This window comes from Accipiter gentilis, chromosome 23 (genome assembly GCF_929443795.1).
Source record: "Accipiter gentilis chromosome 23, bAccGen1.1, whole genome shotgun sequence".
Classification (NCBI taxonomy): Eukaryota; Metazoa; Chordata; class Aves; order Accipitriformes; family Accipitridae; genus Astur; species Astur gentilis.
The window spans coordinates 12,044,871-12,067,770 of record NC_064902.1 but is presented as its reverse complement, the minus strand read 5'-3'; the positions used below and the strand labels follow the sequence as shown (position 1 = coordinate 12,067,770).

The 22,900-nt window shown below is 51.0% G+C and overlaps 1 protein-coding gene across 1 annotated transcript in view; it reads left to right on the top strand.

Moving 5' to 3' along the window:
• The first annotated feature begins 491 nt into the window (after positions 1–491).
• The window catches only part of PODXL2 (podocalyxin like 2), a 33,766-nt gene continuing 11,357 nt past the window's right edge, over positions 492–22,900 (top strand). The window contains exons 1-3 of the mRNA XM_049826926.1: positions 492–873; positions 11,422–11,715; positions 21,125–22,020. Coding sequence (XP_049682883.1) covers positions 819–873; positions 11,422–11,715; positions 21,125–22,020 — 1,245 coding nt within the window. The 5' untranslated portion in view covers positions 492–818. The remainder of the gene's footprint in view (positions 874–11,421; positions 11,716–21,124; positions 22,021–22,900) is intronic.

Below are 22,900 nucleotides of genomic sequence, written 5' to 3'. Positions count from 1 at the left end.
CAACCTTGGAGACGCTCAAAAGCCATCTGGTCATGGACCTGGGCAACTGGCTGTAGGTAACCTGCTTGAGCAGGGAGGTTGGACCAGATGACCTCCAGAGGTGGGCAAAACAAGTTGCCCGGGGGGGGGGGGAGGTTTTCCAGGTTATGAAGTGGGGCGGTAGCTGAGGGGTGAGGGAGACGCAGTGGCTCTGTGGCCCGTGGGCAACGGAGGAAAGGTCAGAAGAGGGATGTTAAGGGCCTGTGGTCTGGAGACCGTTCCTGTCAGGGCCCCCACGATCCGGCCGCCCGGCAGCTGCCTTCCCGCCAGGGCTTTGCTCCTGCCCCCGCCTCGCCCGGCGGAGGGGGGCGTCGCCTGCCGGCGGGGTTCGGCGGATCCCGCCTTCCCGCCGCGGGGGCTGATCACCCACCGCCGGCGCATGCAGCCGCGCCGCCGGCACTCGTTGTGGGCGCCCGGGGGCGGCGGAGTGCCGGGGCTCTGCAGCCGGGCCGGGCCGGGGGGCGGCGGCGGCTCCGCAGCCAGAAATTAGGTGCAAATCACCGGCTGCGCCCCGCCTCTGCCCCGGCCGCTCCGTCTGCGCACCCGGCGGGCAGTGCGGACCCCCCCTCCCCACACACACCCACCCTCCCACCCCCGCCGCTTCCCCGCCCCCGGAGCGGCGGGCAGCGGCGGCGGGAGGAGGCGGCGCCGGGCGCCGGGATGCAGTGCGGGGCCGGGCGGCGGGCGGGCGCGGCGGCGGCGAGGGGCAGAGCCCGGCGGGCGGCGGGGCGGCCCCGCTCCCCGTGAAGAGGCGGCGCGGCAGGGCAGCGGCCGCCGCCATGCAGCCGTTGCACCGGGCCCCGGCGTTGCTGCTGCTGCTGTGTCTGACCGCCGGTGAGTGAAGGCTGGTGGGGCGGGGGTCGCCGCCATCCCTAACGGGTTGGGGCGGGCGGGCCGGCCGCCGGGACCCCCCCGCGGCGCGGCCGGGTCAGCGGGTGGGTGTCGGTCCCCTCCCCGGGCACCGGAGCGGCCCCGAGCACCGGGACCCCCGGCGGGGGGTGGGTCTGTCCCCCCTCCCTTCAACCCCGGGGAACGGCGGCCTGCGATGGGTCCAGTTCCCCGGGACACCGGGACCTTTGCGGGAGGCAGGTCCCCATCAGCCCTCCGCCCCGCAAGCGCCGTTGCCTCCCGGGTACCGGGACCTGTGTCGGGGTCCCCGTCTCCCACCGCGGAGCTCTCCCTGGGTACCGGTCACTGCCCCCCACCCGGGCATCAGAGCTCTCTGGAGTGGCCGGTCTGTGTCCCGGGGGGTGACAGGAGACCCACGGGCTCCCGGCACGGGGGGGCTGGATTCACGTGGGTTTCATCCCGCGGGGATGGGGGGGGGGGGGCTCAACCGGGGGTCTCCCGCCTCAGAGAGGGGGTACGCAGCGCTGGTCCCTGCGGGGACCCCGCACGCCGTGTCCAGCACCGACAGCGCTTGCGGTGCGGGGAGAGGACGGACGTCGCCCTGGACGGGGCATGCTGCCCGCCGCGGTGCTTCGGCAGGGTAGACCCTGCTACGGCAGGGCTGCCCCAAAACCGCCTTCTCATGTATTGATGGCTTCGTCTGGCATCGTGGTAATTTTGCTAACTACCGCGAAACTGGCACAAAGGAAGGGGGAACCACAAATTGCTCCGCGTTTCCCCAGGAGCCTGCTCTTGAAATTTGGAGGAGAGGTAGGGTGCCAGGGAAAGGCAATTAAGTGCGGGAATAATTATACTCGGAATAGTTATGAAGGCTCTGCTTCTATTTTTAAATAGTCTGGGGAAATTTCCCAACAAAGGGATCCCCCCAAAGACCTGTGAGGCTGAGATTGCCCTCTCCCTCCCTACCCCCATCCCTTTTGTACAGAAATCTGGTTAGTGTGGAACAGGAGTTTTGATCGGGGACATTTAAAGAGTGGGGGAGTCTTTGTCTTGAGTCATTCTGGCTGGGAGGGAAGGGCTGATTTCCCAACCAGTCTCTGTCTTCCTGCACAACCGAGCTGTGCCACGGTGATATCCAGCCCCCCTGGCACGTCTCTCATTACCCCAATCTCCCAAAAATGTTTATGGGGGAATGTGTCATCTGTGGAGCCGCTCTGTCCATAAACTGTATGTACAGTGCCTCACCCCTGTTGTCTGAGGCTCCCTAAAGAGAAGGGATAAAGCCTTTTAGGTTTGCCAACAATAGTGAGCTTAAAGAGCAAAATGGATCAGAAAACCTGTTGGGGTTTTGTGCCAATGCTTGTGCCACAGAAGCAATAAGCCTTTCCAGAGCTGAGCAGGGAGCCAGTTTTGTGGCTTCCTCCAGGCAGGTTGTCCACATTAGGGAAAACTCAGGCACTGCTGGCAAAGGTTCTTTAGCTGCATCTCACCAGGAGACCTGTGTCCCCAGATTGAGCAAGACCTCCGCCTCCTCTACACAGGAGGGCAAGGTGCATGGGGGGGAACTGCCATATTCCCACCCTGCCAATCTGCTGGTGAGGGTTGGCCCTATCCCCATCGCTTGAAAACTTCACGTGCTCTGTGGAGGAAGGAGATGAACCTTGCGGTGGTTTTAAAATCTGGCAGCCAAAAGAACCACAGCTGATACTGCTGTGCTGAAGGCAGGGTATGTTTCCTGTTCTGCTGAGGCTGCGGGAAACTTTCTAGTATTACTGTCCAGCTGGTGGTGATATGGAGGATTTGGGTCCTTGGATTTCCCTGTGATCCCCTCTGCTAGCAGGGAGAGGCATAGGGGTAGGAGGCGAGTGGCAGCTCTGAGGGACAGCTCAGTTCCTAATCTAGTGAAATTGGTAATCCTGGTGGGTTGTGGCAGCTCTGGGGGGCTGGACTCAGTTGGCCAGGCATCTCTGGACACCCGGACTCCTACCTAGATGGGAGGTCAGAAGTGGAGATGCAGACTGCTGGGAATTTGTAAGTCAAGCCCTGTTTTGGCTACTAGCTTTGCTCAGTGGTTTAGGATCTGTTCCAGCCTGGAATAATTCGGTGCACTCCGGCCTTGCTCCACCAGTCCCACAGGACAGGAATAGTTAAAACCTGAGAGAGCTGGAGGGACTGAGTGCAATTCCCCATGTGCTTCCCAGGATCAGGAGCTTCCACAGGCCTGCAGGATGGGCTGAAACAGGACGTGCATCTCGCTGGGGTCCCATCAGACTTGTGGGCAGCACAGGTCTGCTGGCAGAGCATGGAAATATCTCTCCAGGCTCTAGGAGCCCCTTTGCTTTTGCAAGTAGGAAAATGATATGGTTAAAAGCAAGGGAGAAGGGAAGGAATTGGTCTCTTGCCTCTTGTTGTCTCCCCAGGTGCTTGTCTGCATGTGGACTATTTAAGGTGGTTTTTTTCCCTTCTGCCTGCTTAGAAGTTTCCTTGTTAGCATTGTGTGAATGAGCCTGAGATGAGGCAGTATAAATCAGGATGGATGAAAATTCCCTGTAGTCAGTTTTTCCTTGGCCTCTTCAGTGCCATAAGGAAATGTTCATTTAATTATAGGCATCAGGGGTAGAAATAACTACATTAAGCCCTCAAGGGGAAGCTGCCGGCGACGAGCTGCAGATCAGAGCGCACAAAAGTTTTTTCCACTTGCTCAGTGTGGGAAGAAGCTCCGGCATTTTGTGGGTACCTGAGTGAGCAGCAGCAGCAATGGCAGCCCTGCTGCAGGGCCAGGGGGAGAGGGGCTGTGGGGAAGGTGCATCACTGCCCGCAGCTGGCAATCGGGTGAACTTGCTTCCCGTTCTCACTGGCTATTGAAACACGTAATCCCAAAAGAATGGAGAGAGGCTATTTGTCAGCCACACGAGTGCAGCCCGCACAGAGGCAAAGCAAACACGTGCGTTGGTTTGTTCAGAGAGCCAGGGATGCTGGCAAGGAAGATACGCCCTGCTGGGGCTCAGATCAGCCCCCTGCCATCCCTGTGCCTGGTTAAGCCCCATTGTGGTTACCAGGGTTTAGATGTACATTCTTGTTTTGGGCATAATTTTTTGCTGTTGGGAAGCCAGCTTTGCAGCCCTCCTTCTATGTGACAAGTGCAACCACTCTCGGCTCTTCCTGTCCTGCCTGATGTGTTGTGAAGGTAGTCAGGACCCGTATGTGTGCCCCAGGACTACCAAACCTTTGTCTGAGCTTTTTTTGCCTAGGATGCATGAGGTTGTGTGCAGAGTGGAGCCTCTTGAGGGTGAGACTGCTGTGTGGCATGGCAGCATGTGGCAGGGTGGTCGTCACTGCTCAGCTGCAGGAGCTGGAGCAGAGTGTAACTATTTCGTGCTCTGTGTTGTGCCCAGTGAGTTTTAAAGACCTTTTGGGGTGTAAAAGGCTTCTGTTGTATTTTGACGGGGGACTGTGTCTTGAGGGAAGCTCCTCCTGCATCTGCGATAGTGCTTGCTCTGCCCGGGCAGGGAGGTTTTGAAGACGAAGCAGCTATGAGCCTTTATTTGGTGTGCTGGAGATCAGACTGAGCACCGCGGGATACATGGTCCAGGTTGGGACAGAGTGAGAAAAGGAAGCACAGGCCTGGCAAGGTGATTTTTAGCAGACAGATGAAATGCGCTGGGCCTGCAAGGGCAAAGGAATCTGTGGGCTGTGGTTTTTCTCTTAGATCAGTGGCTTTCATCCTGTGGTCTGTTAACCCCTGGGGACCTGTGGGCTGCTTTGAGGAGGCCTAGGAAAGGTAACTGAGGAAAGAAAATTCACTTCTGCTGTATACAACTGTCTGCCCGATGCTTTTCCCCAGGGGCTGCATCTTCTCCCTGCTCCCCCGCCCTGCTGCCGAGCTGGGAACTGCCACTGTCGATAGAGAGAAGCGTGGAGGAGAGCAGACGTTGCGGCAGCAGAGGAGGGAGGTGTGAAGGCTACGAGACGATCTGGGGAGGGAGCGAAGGCAAACAGTCTGGGAGACTGAAACCAAGCAAGATTGTGACTGCCAGCATTAATGGTTGAGCGAAGGGGGAAGGACAGACAAGCTTGTCTGAGTTGCCATGACCTGCTTGTGTGGAGTCTCTTGTGTGGAGATGGGTAGTGGTGGTTAGAGCAGTCCTGATGTTACTGATAATAATGACAGGAGACCTGACTCTTTTCAGTGCTGAGATGAGGACGCCTGGCACCCCTGGAGGTCAGGCTCCTGGTGCACATGTGTTGACAAAGGGCACATCTGCAATTATCTGCAAAAGTAGGTGCATCTTCTGGTAGTGCCTTGCCATTTCCCGTGGATATACCTGGGTCTGTGTGCTTTAGATGTTCTCTGCTGAAATGCCAAGGGAGCAAATGTTGGCAGTCCTTTGCAAGGTAGCACCCACTCAGTACGTGCAGACATGCACACCCTGTAGCCTGGTGTTTGAGCTCTCTGATTATGCTAGCTGTAAAGATCTGTAAAAGCTTAAAGATGCTGGCACAGCTACTGCGTGCTCTAGGATCTCCCTCTAAAGAGTTGTCTCATTCCAAGGGCTTCTTCAGTTGTGCCTTGTCCTTCTTGTTGGTGCAGGTTGGTAAGTGTATGTGCTTCCTGCAGCCCCCGAGTGCTTTTCCTATTGCTTTGTAAAATGTACTGGGACCATGGGAGGGTGGATGGTTTTAGAGGGACACTCGGTGAGGGACCTGGTTGCTGGCAGTACCAGAGGAGGATGGAAGTCTGATCTTGTTTTCTGAAGCCCTAATTGGAAATGATCTCAGAGATTAGGGACCTGGCTGGATTTGTAAGTGGTCTGCTGCAGTGTGGGAGAGCAGCAATAAGGTCGTGTGTGAGCTGGACTGGGAGAGGTGTCTTAGGTGGAGCGTCCCAGCACAGGTATGGTCCGTAACTCTGAACTGGCACCAGAAGGACTTGGTCTGATACGTGGTCATCCTGTATGCTTCCTTGTGCAAGCTATTGAGGGTCTGGGGTGCAGAGACTCCAGGTGAGTGTGAGGGAATCAGCTTGAGCATCCCTCAGCTGAAAAACATTTTTCTTTTCTTCCTCCACTGTCTGTGTTTGGGATCCTTTTTTGTTATTTAAATTATGCTGTGTTTTGTTATGTTCTGGAAGTGGTTTGTGCCGTTGACCCTGGGGCCTCTCTCCTCTCTGCCCTTGGGCCTTGCTCCCTGGCTTTCCCAGGCACGGTGGTCTGGGGGAGGGAGTATCCCTGGCAGATGCTTCCCTCATCTGGTCATTGTGTTTCTGTCCTAACCGATTATCAGTAAATGACCCATTCCTGACCCAGCTCTCCTAGGAAATAACATTGTTGGGTAACTCCTGGGTTTGGGCTGAGCTTGAAAGGAGGGTCAACGGTAGCAAGGCCAGATGGACATTGTTGCGGCTGCTGCATTGGCAATACCGAGATGCTCTGACCCCCCTCCCTGGTACCCATTGTGTAACTGCGCTTGGGTGGTGTTGTACAGGCCCTGCTAGTTGGTGGTAAGAGACAGGTAAGTCAGTGTGTGCTCCAGGCAAGTGCTCTTCCCTTCAGCAGGCTGATCCTGCCTCTGTGGCACTGTGGTGTAGCCACAGCATACAGGAAGGAGAGGTAAAAGCCAACCTTCAGTGGGGTAAACTGAAGGGCAAACCAGCCCCTCTGTAAGTCAAGCCAGTGTGATGACATCTTAAGGGATGTTTGTGTGTTTCCTTGGAGAGAAAATTGAAGTTAGCCTGTTGTTTATTAAAAAGCAAGAAGATTTTAAAGGTTGTTTGACAGTCACAGCCAGATTCCATTTCATCTCCCCAAATCCCTCCTCTCATTTCAGCTGGATACAGAAACGACTTATTTCCTCTTTCACTTCTAGTACTATTCAATAGGCCAGTTGGGAGCTTTTAAACAGCTGCCCTGTCCTGTGAAGAGAGGTGGCTTGCCTTGTGGCAAAGGGATAAAGTGGTTCTTGGTCGGCTAATGTAGAAAATACTTCGGGGTTCTTTCAGAATCATTTAGAAATCTGAAACTGCTCTTATTCACAGCAGTTTGGGAGAGAGATGGCAGATGTTCTTTCCTCAGATTTTTTTTTTTTCTGCTGTTGAGCAAAACTCCCCCATCTGCCTTGTCCAGGGCTGTTGCATAGAATCCTATGCTGAGCTGAACAGAGCAAGCTTTGCCACTTTGACTTGGAACTGTTTTCTGAGGGAACAGTGGGGTCAGCAACTAGGGAACTTATTTCATCTGTGTGTCCTCCTGGCTAGCTCTTTTCTAGTGGCCTTGGAAAGGTAATACTGCAGTATTATTCCTTGTTGCTGAAATCGCCCCATTCTGCTCCTTACAGAGGTGAAACATCTTTTGCAAGGTCAGCGTTACCTCCACGTGTCGCCTTTGTGGGTACTAGCAGCTGGAGAGCTTGCAGCCAGTGCGGGAGCTCCCATGCTGGTTTTGGTGCTCGCTCTCTGCCTTTGTTCCCTCTCCCCCCTCCACCTACCTCTCCCACTTTCTCTTCGTTCTTGCCCCTCCTCTGTCTGATCTGGGGAGGGTTTTTCTTCCCATGCTCACAGCCCTGCCGTTTCCCCGAAGGCTGGCTGCCCTCTTTAGCATGCAGAGCCTCATCTCCTCCAGGTTACGCAGAGGTGCCGCAAAAATAGAAATGAGAGACAAACGCCCCATTGAAGCAGCTGGCGAGCCCTGGCTCCGTTCCCTGCTCCCTCCCATCTACAGTCGCAGGGCTTTATTCGTTTGTGTTTCTTTATTCCTATCGCTTGATCTGCCTTTTAGAATACAGATTTGGGAGACTGATGGCTGATAGAAGTCATCTAATCCTGTTCCCTGTCCTAGGAGGAAAGTGGCTAGCCACTGATGTCTTGGGCGTTAGATTTCCTCTCTCGGCTGTGCTTTCCTGCCTCCCAGCTCAGCTCGTGCTTTGATTCTTTCTTTGCCTTGGAGTCGACAGCTGCATTGAGCTCCTTTATGAGATGCTTGGGAGAGAGGGAGAAGGTGGCAAATCTTGGGTCTGCTGTTTGGCACCCAAAGGCTTTGAGTTTTTGCTCCTGGTGCAAAAGGTATGAAGTGGTGTCAGGATGCTGCCTGGAGAGTTACTGGTTTGTACGCTGGTGCCTTGTGGCATTCAGCTGGTGCTGGCATGGAGGCTTCCCCCAGGCCAGTCTCTGCATCCTGTGCCTGTGGATCAGGCCCCAAGGTGTTGTCTTACTCCACATCCACCCCTGGAGAAACCTGGCTTGCTCAGGCTGTGTCTATTAATGACTCATTCTTAGGGCTGAGGTAGTGTAGTTTTATCTTGGGCTAAGGAGAGCATAGCATCCCAGTAAACAGGATAATGCAGCTTAGGGGGTTTTAACTGGGTAAACACTTCAGAGTTAAATGAGGGTAAACAAACTCCAAGGGTCTGAGCTTCCCACATGGATGGGATTAGCTCTCTGGGTGTCCAGGTTCAACTGCTGTGAGATGTCTGTTGTAGAGGTGATGGGACGGGCTGTGGCTGAGCTCTGGAGGTGGCCCAAATGAGATGTAGCCGATGGAAACAGAGAGGCTTGAGCCAGTCTTTGGAGCTGGTGCAGAGTTACATTTTGAGGCTTTGGCTAGCTGGCTGGGAGACCTGGTATGTGTATTGTGGTGTGGCTGGAAAGCCAAGGTGCCACATCAGCCATGTCTCTGCTAATGGGAGTTGAAGGAAACTGAGGCATTGGGGTGGATAAAGAGCTGATGTAGGATCCAGGCAGTCAGTTGCAGTCCCAGCTACACCAAACTTTCCATGTGGCCTTGGACCTGCTGTGGTCTCTCCCCATCCTTCTGCTCCCCTTTTGTTGATAACTTTGAAAATAATTTTCCTATTCTCCCCCTTGCTGCTCTCTGTCATTTTTGCTTAAGCTGTAAGCTCCTCAAGACCAGTGCTCTCTCCACTGGGCTGCACGGGGCTCGGCAGTGCTCTCTGTCAGTGATGCAGGTGTCTTGTGTCAGCCTGGGGAAGACCAGTCTAGACACTGTCATGTTGGAGCCTGGTGAGCACCACTGAATCGGCACAGGGGCTGGGCTGGCCAGGTCTCTCTGGATCCATGCTCGTGCACAAGAGGTGTGCGAACTCTTATTTCCAGCCGTGGACTTCACTGTGCGAGCACAGCTCATGGGGAGTCAGCACATCCCCAAGGATGCCCAGAGGTGTTTTGGTTGGCTCCGTGCTGCTGCAGTAGCTTCCTTCCCTGTTGATACTCTGCCCGTGTTGCCGTTCCCTTTTTGTTGCGCTGGCCTCAGCCGATCTTGCCTTGGATCAATAGAACAAAATAAATGAGATTGAGGAGTGCTGAAGCCTGGCCCAAGTGTATATGGGAAAGAGTAACCAATATTGGATTTTGCTCAGTTCAGAGAATAGCGGAGGAAGGTTGAGAGGCTCAGAGCAGGCAGAAGGCTTGAGAAATGCATTTCTGGCTTCCAGTGTTCCAAGGACAGGTTTGGTAATTAGCCTGGCAAGTGAGCAGCAACTCCCAAACTTTTTGTGCTAACGAGCCAATGTTTTCAGGGAAAGCACCAGGGCCAACCCATCTGCCATTGCCCCATAGCTCATCTTGGCACTTGCCCTGATTTGAATTTGTCCTTCTGGGATATGGAGTCGTAGGACATGGTGGTGGGAAGGAACCTCAGGAGGTTGCCTAGTCTGTGCCCTTGCCTGAAGGCAGTTCAGCTCTGCTTAAATCATTTCAGGCCACGTGTATCCAGATCTGCGTGCAGCATCCAGGTGATGTCTCAGCAGTGCTTTGTAAAATATTTCTAATACTTCAGGCCTGTGCAAGCATTTTCACATCTGCATTCCGGTGATATCTCAGGGCTGTTTCTAATACAAGAGTTTCTCCTCTTAAGACATTTCTAATGGATGGTGTCCTATCTTGTATCAGAAATGTTTGGTGCTAGTTCTCAAGGTGGTGACATCACTTTGTACTATTTCTTTTCATAATATTTCTGTTATTTCCAGTCTCAAGATCACCTAGCTGTACCTACAGTCTTTCTGTGCAGCAAGGATGTATCCTTGCTTTGTGTCCTTGGCTAATTTCATTATCAAGTTCCTAATTTTTGTTCCAAGGTCACTTAGGAAAATGTTGAAGAACAGCAGATCCAAGGACGGACCTTGAGGAATTCCACTAATAGCCTCCCTCCAGCACAAGCCTCTGTCATTTTTCATATAGCCAATGCCTTACAGTTGCCTTACAGTTTTCTTTCTAATCGGTGTCTTTTCTTGCCTCTCTTGTAATTCCGCATGAGGCACTATATCAGATATTTTACTGAAGTCCAGATGGATTAGATCTGCTGCATTTCCCTTGTCTAGAAAATCAGTTATCAAAGAAAAATACCAAATTAGTCTTCATTTCAGCTTATTCAATTAGTTCAGTGACTAGTTCATTAAGAATTGAGAAACTGAGCATGAGCTGAGAAAGCAGGAAAACTTGTCCTTTTTTCTTCTAATCTATGAATGAAAATCAGCTGTGAGAGGATGAGATCTTCTAGTTTTGATGTGCTGAAGAACAGAGGGCTAGGAAGCAATTGATTCAGTTCACCCAAATTAGTTACTTTGCTTGCTTAACAAAACTGTTTTAAATGTAAAACATGTTTTGGTAATCTTAGTTTTTCCTTATGTCTCCGTATTTGTCATGGTATTTATCGGTTGAATAAAGCCAAGTTCCCGGTGCTGTTTTCTTGCATTTTGATTGAAGTTCAATATGCATGTGAATGTACCTTGACACAAATCACAATTAAAAGTCTCATCCAGGAATCAATAAGTGTCAGTCAAACCTTCTAATAGATAAAATGGAAATAACAAGGATATAATCGTTGAAAGAAAAGTGTAAAATGCAACCTGCCTCCCTGCTTAGCATTAGGTAGGTGTTTGCTGTTGGTACATTTTAATTCTTACCTGAGACAGTCAGCGCTTGCTTATGAAAACAAAAAATGTGAATGCAAAATGAAGTTCAAATCAATGACTTAAAAATAGATTTCCAGCCTGCTGATTTAAAACATGATTAATATTGGTGATGTAAATAATACTGGTTTAAATCAGTATCCCTACATATAATATAGTTGCAGATCAGGAGCACTAGGTTGAAATCTTGCCTGGCTGGCAGTCGGATAGGAACCTGTCATTGACTTCACAGGGCCAGAATTTCGTGGCTGAAGTGTGAGACATTGCACCTCCTCTCCAGGATGGGTGATTAACAAGGCACTCCATCCTTTCAAAGAGGCAAAAACCCTCAGAGAGGGTGAACCATCACTGCCCCTTTGAAGAGACTGCCCCAGGCTGGATGGCTGTGTGGCACTGACTCCTCCTGGACGTGAATGCTGCTCTGCATGGTTGTGGATGTTTCCCAAAATACCCTGATTTTCGTCATCAGCTGAGAGCAAAGCCCATCTGAGGGGCATGTTACCCTGAAGGCAGGTGTGCGCAGCAGGTTGGTTTGGCAGGGGCAGGCTGCAAGAAGACAAACCCAGTGGGTGTCAGTCCTATCTCTGATATGGGTTTACTGTCATTATACAGGGATCTTGTGCCTCTGCCTTGCCTCCTCGGAAGAGCCAACCACCGATGGCCTCACATCAACTTCCCTGCTGGAGTTTGCCATGATGTCCCACCTGGAGGCCATGAATTCCCATGAACAAACCAGCCCAGAGGCTACGGAGCCTGATCTTGCCCCTGGCTCTCTGCATGCTGCCCCGGGATCAGGCTTTGCCAGCGAGGAGAATGAGGAGTCCAAGATCTTACAGCCTCCACAGTACTTCTGGGAAGATGGGGGAGAGCTCAATGACTCCAGCCTGGACTTGGGACCAGCAACAGGTAGGTTATTTTTACCACATTCTTCCTCCTCACTCTGCAAGGACTCGGGGGAGGTGGAAGGATGCAGGGATCCGTCTTCCTGCTTTGACACAACTCTCGCTAAGAGGACCTGAGATTAAATGTCAGCTCTATTTTCTCACCTCAGTGCCTGATGTGTCCCTAGTGAACCCTGAGCAAGCACAGGCTTTAGAAACTAAGTTACAGCTGAGCCTTTATTCTTCAGCTGCTATGAGCTGGGATAAGTATTGCTTCCACCTAGTTTCCCATTGCCTCGTGCCCTTCTTTCTCTCTCTCTCATTCCCCCTTTTTATACTCTCTTCTCTCTTCCTTCTTTCTGTTGCTGTCAATTAAGGACAACCTAAAGGTCTCAAGACCCCTGTTCAGAGATCAAGACCATCTTGGTGTTTGAGTCAAAGCTGGGTTCCCTGGGCCAAATTCTGGATTCCTCACTCTCTGACTAAAGTGGGGATTTGGCCTGAGAGGAGACAGCAGGTTTTCTTCCTTGGGCAGCTGTCCTGTTGCTTACCCTGTCCTGCCTGTTTCCTTGGGAGTCATGGCCAAGATAAGTTTCATTAGCATTTGAGCTTGCTTTCCTCTGTGGAGTGTTCTTTGAGACCACTGAGTCCCTTCAGCGGTTGCCTCACAAGCCCCTCATTGGCTTTGAGATACTGTCAGGAATAGGGATGGGAGGAAGGAGGAGGAGCGTTGCAGGGTTTCCAGTAGCTTAGGAGATTATTTCACATGTTCCTGCTCTTAAGTGTCATGTGGGGCATATATTAACTGTTACCCAGGGGCCAGGCTTCAGCCTTATCCCTCCTCCCTTACCCAGTATTGCTGCCTCCCTCTCAGCAAGTCTGACTGAGGTCTGCAATTAGCAGGCAAGCACAAGTCTTATTTTATCTTTGCTCCTATTTCTGTGACCTCAAAAAAGACCTGTGCTTGCACAGGGCTGAGGGCTGCCGCAGTGCTATGGCTCAGACTGCCCACGGGGGCACAGCGCATGCCATGCGGGGCAAGGGCCATCCCAGCTTAGGTCTCCAAAGCCCTTTGCTCATTAACATTGCCACTAAGCTCCTCTGGCCATGCTCTTGTGGCCCTGCAGCTCATGTGGCCCCTGGGGCACTTGCAGGTCTGGCCGTGGGGAAGCTGTGCAGATGCCACCTCTGCAGTGATGCTGGGGGCAGATGGTGCGTCTTCCTACCAGCGCATCCTTGGGACATGCTCTGTCTTAGCGGCTCTCACTCACTGGCAGTGTGCTCAGCGGCGCTTTTATTTGTGTGCCAGCAGGCACCTGCATGTACTCGCAGATCTGGACGTGACTTGGAGAACAGCATGTGCTTGTGCATTGAGAGTGAGATGCAGTGGGTACCGAACCCAGCCTTGCCTCTTGCACGTGCCTCACCCCATTTGTATGCAGAACACACTCCTCTCTCCTTCCGTTCTTGCCTGCAGTGCTTTCCTCCGTGAACAGATGTGCTCTTTCAACTGTCCTTTACACGTATCCTGCCCTATCCACTGCCCAGCTAACCACTTCTGTGCTTCCAAGCACTGTTTTTTCCCCTGGCTGTTGCTGTGTCCAGAGCTCATGTCTTGGTGGCATTTCAGAACCTTGGTGAATAGAACAGTTTGAATTATTCAAGAGCTGGGAGTGCATTTCTACTTAAAATTTAATTAGAAACCTGCTGTGTGTCATTTTACAATAAGGGATATTGTAATAGCATCCCTAAATTGGGCAGCCTTCTCCTGTCATGCAAAGCCTGTGCATGAGAGATACACACAACCAGTGGATCTTACATGCTGCATGCATGTGAGAGCTGCCATGTGATACCTCGTGGAACTTTTCAATGACATCTGTTGGGTTATTTTCAATGTACAAATCCATTAAACAGTTTCAAACTGCTGCTGTTTTAAAAAAAAAAAAAGTTTATGGTATAAATTTTCCTTATGTGGGATTTCTTTCCAAATGACAGTGAAGTGTAACCCAACGTAGTTAGTAGCTCTGTCCCAGGCATAGATTTGAGACTATCAATCAAGGCACAAAACAAGTTTGTTATACTACTGGAGAGAGAAAATCCCCTGCTGTGAAAGGAGACCTGTGCTGGCTTCTTTCTGTGTTTGGTGTAAAGATATTGGGCCTGGAACTGGTGGTCTTGCAGACAGGCTAAATCTGCTGAGATTTCAAAGCTGTAGTAGTCATCTCTCCTTATTTTTTTTTTATGTCCTTCTGAAGTCTGTGTGGAGAGACTCCTCTGCCTTTGTGTGACTTTGAGGCTGCAAGAGATAAAAAGTAATAACAATCTGCAGCTGCTGCTTTTTTTTTTTTTCAAGTGCACTCAAACATCCTTTAAAAATATTTCTGGAAAGCATGTGGCATCTAGGGTCACCTGTTAGTCCATTAGAAAGTGAGAACAAACTCCCACTGGCAGAGCACAGCTCAGCCTGGGGCTCTGATTCTTCTGAATAATGTGCTTTTGCTGATTTATGCTATGGAACAGTAAATCTATATTGACATCAGTGAACGCCAGCCTGTTGGAAGGACCCTGAGATTTGTCTCATTCTGTCTGAGCGTGCACAGAAGTGCACACTTGCATGTGTGCTAACCCATGCACAGCTGCTACCCAGCGGAGCTGCATCTGGAAGAGATGGATTAGGTCTGGTGGGATTGTGGATGCCATATCCTTACAGAAGGAAGCAGTGTGTGACTCATATTTCAGCGAAGAGGCAAATCAGTGGAGCTGTGAACCTGTTACTTCTCCATCCCACTGCCTTCAGGCTTTCAGGGAACCTAGAAGCTTCTCGGGTTGTAGTTTGGGTTTGGCTGCTTTGTTTAAGCATACCTTTGGTATCGAATTGGCCTGAGCTGCAGATCAACCCTGAAGATAGTGTGGACCTGTAGGGACTCGCATCTGGCTGCTCTTGTCCCTCCTTTCACTTCTTCCCACCTTCCCCATCTTGTTTTGCCTGAAGGATTCCACTCCCCCTTGTTTCCTACTGTCACACTGGATTTCCTGGGCAAGAGATGCAACATCTCTTCTAGCTTTAGGGCCAGAAGATGGGAGTCATTAGGGCTGCAGGTCCCTTTGAGTCCCTGATTTTTAGTGAAAGAGTTATATGGAGTGTTCCCTGGTTTGCACCTCTCCATGTTCTCCTTTGGCTCAGTCAGAACGCAGTGCCTCATGTGTTCTCCTTCCAGGAAGGCTCTAGGTTGAGGCAGCCTAATCATTAATTGTTAGGAAGTGTGAGCTCCCAAAACTGATGCAAGACTTGTGAATGTCTGGTGAATGAAGGCACTTAGTCCCTTTCCTCCCTCGCCCAACAGCTGAACTTCCGAGAATTGGAGTGCATCATCACATCTTCCAGTGTGATGGTGGGCTGGCAAGAAGCTTGCTTTGTTACAGCCAGGGTCTGCTCTTTTAGCTCCAAGGTTGTGCCTTTGAAGACAAAGGCATGACTGTGCTAGGAACCATCAAATCTAGTCTTACAGGTTGGTGATTTACTAGGATGGCATGTGGTGCTTTGGAGGGGAGGGAATTGTAATCTTTTAATTATTCATAGTTAATTAGCAGAAGGGATTCCCAGGAGAGCTAGGATGAGGGATAGCAGGACAGACAAGTTAGAAGGACTGCATTCAAAGAAAAATAAGTTTTCTGACCAGCTAATGGGATAAAATATCTTCCATCCCCAACTCTTCTTTGATAGTAAGATTCACTTCCTTCTGTGATGAATTACTCGCCTCTGGCCAGAGAGATCCCAGTCTCTCTCACCCTTACTGAAATCTGCTGCCTCTTCATCCAGACTGACAGCAAATCTGTAGTTCTTAATACCATCTTCAACCCAAGTATTAACGAAATGAAGCACCTGGTAAAGACTGTCTACATAAGAAGCTTAGCGCTGAGCAGCCCTCTGCCTTAGCTCAGCTCCCCGGATGCCTCTTGTTTATGCCCTGGTTTAGCGTACGCTGACATGTTAGGTGATCTATCTTGGGACAAGCCATCTTGACCAAGACATTGCTGGCAAAGGCTGACCTGTGACAAAGAGTTTCTCTGTGCGTAGTGTTATTCTGGTGCAGCTATCCCCAACCGAATCCACATATGGGTGAGGGTGGTTTATTCTAGCCTTACTGCAGGTCATACAGTGAGCAGGAAAAAGACATGGGGCTATCTGGGAACAGCTGCAGCACTTAGTGCCCAGTCTCTACCTGAAGAAAATTCCAAGCATAATGAGACCTAACCACTTTGCTACCCTGGGTCTGTCTTTTAACTATGATCTCGTTTGTGTGTGTGGACCTGTCTTGGAGTCACAGATAGTAACTTCTCCTAGCTCTTCTGGAAGATTAGGATATTAGCCCAGCTGGCTCAATTCCAGCACCAGTAATTGCAATTTGCCTCTTTGAAATCCACCTGCAGTTTCAATGAGATGGGCTGTGCCTTTTTGCAGTTAGCCTTACTGCTCTATACTGCAAAACATTGAGCAGATACCACCTCAGACCTGGCTACATTTTAAGCAGGGAGTAGAGCCCACCTTGCACTTCCCAAAGTTGACAGGTGCTTTAGTATGAATGGTGCTATCAGGCTGTGTTGTTGTGGTGGGAGCCCAGGAATGTTCTTGTCTTTATTACAGTGCCTTCTAGTTATCAGTAATTCAATCACTGGTTAACATGATCTTCCAGTTTAATCCAATAAAGACCTTATGGTCAGGTTATGTGTACTAAAAACAATGAGGGTCACCCTTTTTCTGAGCTGTCGCAGTTGCTTTAAACACCTAATAGTGGCAAATACAGGGTAGGCAACCTTGCAGGGCAGTAACTGAAACCAGCTCTTCTGAATGAAGGAGAAGCAGAAATGTGATGAATTAAATGTCTGGCTGAGGAGTCATGCTGTGGCACAGTGCCAAGTCTTGGCCTGTCTGGTGTCAGGGAAGTTTCAGTATTGATTTTGCAGGAAGCAGGCCATTGCCTAAATGGTAGCTCTTGCAGAGGTGTGGAGCTCATGTTCACCTCTCCCAGGGCAAATCGTCTCCCCAGGCAAAGGAAATGAATCTGTGTGACCCAGACCTGGGTCTGCTGGGAGATGGAAAGGGCAGGACTTGGAGTGGAAGGAAGGCTGTGCAAGATGGTTTCTTTAGAAAATAGTGCCTGAGGGTTTTTGCAGGAGAGGTTGGAAGGGAAAAGCTACAGGGGGGAGGGCAAAGACAGCTAGATGCTGCAATGTGAGTAATATTGCTACTGATGGAAAGCATTAAGGGGTGTAGCTAAGGATCTGGCGGCAAAGAGGTGAGGTGAGGTGTGGAATTTCATATCGGTGAACCAGACTGCCAAGGGGATGGTGTGACTGAGTAGATTTGGCAGAGTATGTGACATGGAGCTGTGGCTGCTTGCTACGCTCAACTGGTCCATCCCTGATAGGCTGTTTGGCCAGAGGTGCTGGACTGGGACAGTTTTGTGGCTCCAGCAGGCAGTTCTCCTGAGCTGTCCCTCTGTGATCAGGCTGGCTCCATCGTAGCTTGGCTGCTCTTGTTTGTGGCTGGAAGGGGTATGTGGCACTTGCCACCTCTGTGTGTGGCCACAAGTTTCTCCTGTGCTCCAACCTACTGCTGGTTTTGGTGGGAGACTTACAGAGCAGATCCTGGCAGGGAAGGAGCTGATGGTGTTTGCAGTTACTACCTCTTCCCTTCTCAGGCACCCTTCTCTTTGGCAGTGCTCTGCTTCCTCGCTGAAATGAGATGAGCTGATAAATGAGCCTGACAAATCTGGCATTGGAGTCGCCTCCATAATACCTGTCTCCTTTAACAGAAGACCCTGCCCCACTTCAGCAGGAGCACTGGTCACCTGAGTCTGTCTGTCCTCTCTGTTCCATGGTTGCTGTTTCTCTCCACAAAAGCTGGTGGGGATGAGAGTGGATAGCACTGGCATAGGTAGGTGGGAAGATCTGTGGGTGCAATTCCATGTGCCCAGGGTGTGGGAACCAGGTGTAGATCTGCTGAAGGTAGAGGACAACCAGGTGGACCAGTGGGTTGTAGGGTCTAGAAGACCACTTGCTTAAGGGGAGCTGCTAGCTGAATGTTGGAAGGAGCTGCTAAAAATGGGAGATGCCCTTTGAGTTTCCTTGGGGCTGGGGGGAAGGGGAATGAAGGGAAATGCTGAGAAGACTCTTCCAATGGGGAGGCTCTTAGCTTTGCATTGCACAGTTGAATGACAGAAACCAGCTTGTCTGGAAGGAGCCTTGGGAAAAAGATGCTGGGACCAACTTAGTGGCTGGGATCATACCAAGGAGATGGACAGGGTACAAAAATTCCTTCAACTCATAGAAGAGGTATGTAAACTAAAAGAACATACGAGTGCCTTAGAGACCTGATCTTGAGAAGTGGACAGATGCCCTTGGTAGTGAGACAGTAAAAGGTGATTCCAGACAGGAACTAAGTGTCTAGCTGGAAAGTCTGGAAGGAGGGATTGACTCACCAATCCTGAACCTCTGAACCTGGAAACTGATTGAACCCCTTTGGGAACTGGGTTGTATGGAGAACTCCTTGTTTTAAGGAGCACAAACCAGCACAACTCTGACCAAAATGCCTCAAGTTTCACTGTTCTCCATGCATATCTGAATAACAGCCCTTGCAAGATTTGAGGAGAGTTGAGGTTATAATCAGTGGGGTCTTATGAACCAGAGGGGAGAAGGATGCTCCCAGCTTAGCCTGCAGGATAGTGGAGAGTGGTGGCAAGTGAGGATGTTAACTCAATTAGCAGTGACTGTGAGGATTCCTGTGTCTGCTTCTACACTGTTGATTTGTTGGCCCAGAGAAACAGCTCAGGTTTCAGTCTTTGGCTGTCTTGTAAGACAGAAGCCTGCTGGAAGAGAGTGGGATGGGTTCTCCCTGAACTTCCATTGACCAGGAAAGATGGCAGAGGCGGCAGTCCCTCCAGTATCTTTAGATCTTGTTGGTGGAAAGGCGGCATGGCTGTCCCATGCAGGGCTTTCCCCCACAGGAGCTAGCTAATCATTGACAGCACCTTAAGGAAAGATCGAATGTGTCACTTCAAAGGAGAGCTGACAGGCCAGGAGCATTTCTAGCTCCCATGGGGCAAACCTCATGCTGCTTTTTCCCAGTTTGTTTTTTTCTGCTGTGCCCATCTGCCAGTTCTTGCTCCCCTCCAGGTGGGAAGAGGGGCAGGGAAGAGAGGAGTTGCGGAGGAATCAAGAAAAACTGACAGTGTCTTTAGGCAAAGGAGATGGCAGATTGGATCATTGATCCTTGAAAATAACATCTCATCTGACAGGGTCTTGTTTAAAGGGGTGAAACCCTCATTTTTCACCCACAGCACGTCAGGGCAGGCAGGGTTCTCACTGAGGTTAGTGGTTTTGGTGCAAACCCCAAGTGTCCCTGCAGCAGGAGGAACAGCAGAGCCCTGGGAGATGCACTAAACCTTCACCATCTGTCTGAAGAGGGTCCTGACCTAATGTCCTCAATCCCACAGTCTATGGGTGTTCTTGCCGTTACCCACCATCCGTCTAGCAAGGCAGTGACTGCGTCTGCAGGCACTGGGATGTGTAGCTGTTGGTAAGGGCCTTTGTGAAGACCAAGTGCCGGGCAGTGGAGGGGAGATGTTTTATGTTTTGTTTGGTTTTTTTTTTTGTCTGTGCTGCTGCTGATTCCTCTTACCAGTCTCCTTGGCCTCGGAGGGGGTATCACTAGGTAGTCTGCTGGGGTAGCAAAAATCTTTTAATCCTCAGGGTCCTTGGGTAGAGTCTCGGTCAGGATGGGTGCTCTCTATTGAAACACAGCAGCAAAGTAGACATTGCTTCTGCCTGCAGTGGTCAGTAGATCTCAGTGGCCTGTTTGCAGTCAGAACTGGGAGATGGGCACCATGTCATGACCCTGAAGGTCAGCAGCTGGATCACGCTCATCTTTGGGCAGCATCTGAAGGGAGCTGCTGACAGTGTGAAGGAAATAAGCTGTGGGTTAGGGAAGCCACTTGCCAGTTGAACAGGAGCATCTTTGTACCTCCTGCTCGGGGTGGAGGGAGCAGCGTGGTTTTCCGCTCGGGAGTGATGGGCAGGAGTGTGCAGGAACAGCATGGGCAGTCCTGGTTGCCAGGGAATATCCAAGGCAATGGATGTGTTTGCTGACATGGCCCTCCCTGCCTGGGAGCTTGCATCCGCTCTGGCCACAGCAAGCGATGGATTGGAGTCAGGGATGCATGGAGATTCCTTGTGCAGATTTCCTCTGTAAGGCATCCAGACAGCTGCTGTGCACTGTGCTCCATGGAGCATCTGCTTTGGCAGGCAGGAGAGGAGATGGGGGCCTTGGGGATTTCAGACAGTCACTTAATAACCATAGACAAGGCAGGGTGCTTGTTTCTGGCTGTGGAGGGATTGTCTTCCTTCCCTTTCTCAGTCAGAATATGTGCTGTGCTCATCCTGGGGAGAAAAGGAGTTAATTGGGATGCAAACTCCTGAAACGGACCTCCTCAGGTACAGGCAATTTCTCAAGAAAGGTGAAGGTTGATTTATGCCTGCTGGATTTATGCCTGCCGCTCTGAGCTTAACGTGTCTGATCTTACAGATGTTCTCCTTATCCTGGGATCCCAGCTCCTTTCTGGGCTTCCAGAAGAAACCACTGCCTGCTCTGACCTTACGTTTGTGAGATACAAATTCTTCAGCATCTATATTTGTCTAGCAACATCAGACACATTCATGGTCAGAGCCACAGAACAACCAGGGGCTGAAGTTGGAAGGAGGGGAGTTAGATTTCAGCTCCTGTTTCTGGCTTGTGTTTCCCTGCAGCAAATCCGTTCCTTAATGACATGGGAGTCGTATAATACAGATGTTTGTGGGATGACTTTGCTGTGAAGTGCTGTACAAACTGAAGTTCTGCATTTCAAAGATGCCCAGGTTGATTCAGGTTTTGGTGGTATTACTTGGGCGTACCAGGGAGTAGGATTTGGTTTGCTGTGCTTTTGTTAGTCTTCCCTAGTATTTCCCATTTAGCTTGTGGCTGACTGCTGCTACTGTCCCATATCTTTCTGAATCCCATCGGAAACAAATCTCTGGGTCTCAGCCTGATTTCTAATGCTCGTAATCTCGCCTTAAAGATGCCAGGTGTCAAAACTGTTATTTATTATTGTCTGAGAAAATGCCTCAGGACAGAAGGGAGTGGAGAGAATGAACATGTGAATTATCCCTTAGGGAAAGTGGGTTTGCTGGGATGGGACAGGGAGCTGGGCAAGCGCGGGAGGTTGCACTGCACTTGTCAGATGGGATTGTTCTTTTCAGTGGCAGACTACCTGCTGTTAGAAGGTCTCTGCCATTTGATCCCATATGTGGCTAGACACATATAATGGGGCCAGCTCTCTGCCTTTCAGAGTTCATGGTTACTTGGGATGTGACATGAAGTCTTTTGGATTTCTTTTTAGATTACAGCTTTCCTGCTGCGTCTCAGAAGGCCCTGCTGAAAGGGAATGGGACACAGGTGAAAGACAACTGGGGAACAGCCACTGTCCAGCCGCCGGCAGAATTTGTTGAGCCTGACTTGCACATGCCTTTCTCTAGCACGCTGGAGGAAGAGGAGGGGCTGCTCCCTATAGACCACTCAAGAGGAGGAGTGGAGAGTCTCCAGACCTCCAGGCCAGAGGTTACATCTTCTGAACCAGTGGGCCAAGAGGACTCCTTCAGCCTTCTGTTTTCCACAGCCTCTGCCGGGCCAGGTATCATGACCAAGGCAGCCATAGGAGGGCAAGAAGAGGATTCTGTTCCTCCAGGCTTAGACCTTGGGAGCAGCATGGGACCAGGTCTTCTGCCTGTGTCCTCTATTTTTTCTACTACTGTTGCTGCAAGGTCTCCCAGTGTTTCAGAAGAGCCCTTTGAGGTGACAGCTGGGGACACATGGGCTGTTGGGGGAGCAGATTCAGAGCTGACTGTGACTACCACAAGAGCAGAACTTGCAGACACCACAGTGGAGGCTGGTGGGGAAGAGCATTCGTCCAGAGAGGAGGTCTCAGAGACCACGGTGGGTTGGGAGATGCTGGAGCCCACAGTGCTAACTGAAATGGAGCAGACAGTGGAAACACCTGTGGGGACACCCTCTCCTGGAGGCAGCTCCCCAGGCACCCAGACTCTTTCTGGGAGTGAGCAGCACTCCACTACTTCTGCATCTCCGTGGGACAGGGCTGATGAGCCTGCGCTGGATCCCATTTGGAATGACACCAAGTCAGCCACTGAGACTGCGGCAGCAGAGAGGAGCTTGTCACCACAGGCTGGGGATGCCCACATGGCCATGCTGCCAACAGAGCTGCCCTGGGACTCAGCACAGGTAGCGCTGGGAGCAGGGAGTGGGTGGGAGGTTGCAGCGGAGAAATTTGGGTACTTCTTTTTTGGGGGGGTGTTTAACCCCTTAACTTTACCCACGTCCCTAAGTCTGGTGGAAGTAGCTTTTTTCTGTTCAGCCAGCCAAAACTGAATATTGGGGAGAGTTTTTTTCATAGCACTTCTTAAGGGTATCCATCATCCTTGGTGAAAGCCCTGCCCCCTCCCATCTTCCCCAGCAAACTGCTGCACAAAATCCTGCTTCTAATAAACACCTGCCCTCTGGGGCATGCACAGCAGCAAAAGCTCCTTGTTTCCTCAGCCTGCATTATTGGAAGTGTCAGGACAAAAATGGCCCCAAGGATTTCTGGAAAGAGAGTGAGAGGGAAGTGCTATTTTTGCTGCTGCTGCTGCCTGCAGGGACCAGATGCAGAGCAGGTGGAGCAGGGTAGAGTGATCTGTGAGGATGTTGATCTAGGAGAGCCCGTGGGAGAGGAGGTGTGAGGTGAACTGCAGTTCCTGAATCCAGCAAACTGGCAGCTGGTTAAGGGAAAATAGGTAGCAGGAGCTGACTGGTGAGAAAGTACCAAGGAAAGCTTTTAATTTTGCTTTCTACCCCATTGTACTCAGGAGCCTGAGCAAGTGACTTAGTCCCTCTGTGTGTCTGATCCAGCCTGCGATGTGCTGCCCTGTCACCAGTTCATTTAAGGATGACAGAGTCTCCTGGTTGGGTTCTGTGTTGAGTGCTGATCACATAGTGAACAAGGCTGCAGGCTAGAGAGCTTTCCACTGAGTACCTGAGAGTCCTCCTGGGGTCTAGGTAGAGGTGGAAGGTAGGCTGGGCTGTGGCAAGGTGGCACAGTAACCTTGTCCCTGCCTCATGTGCT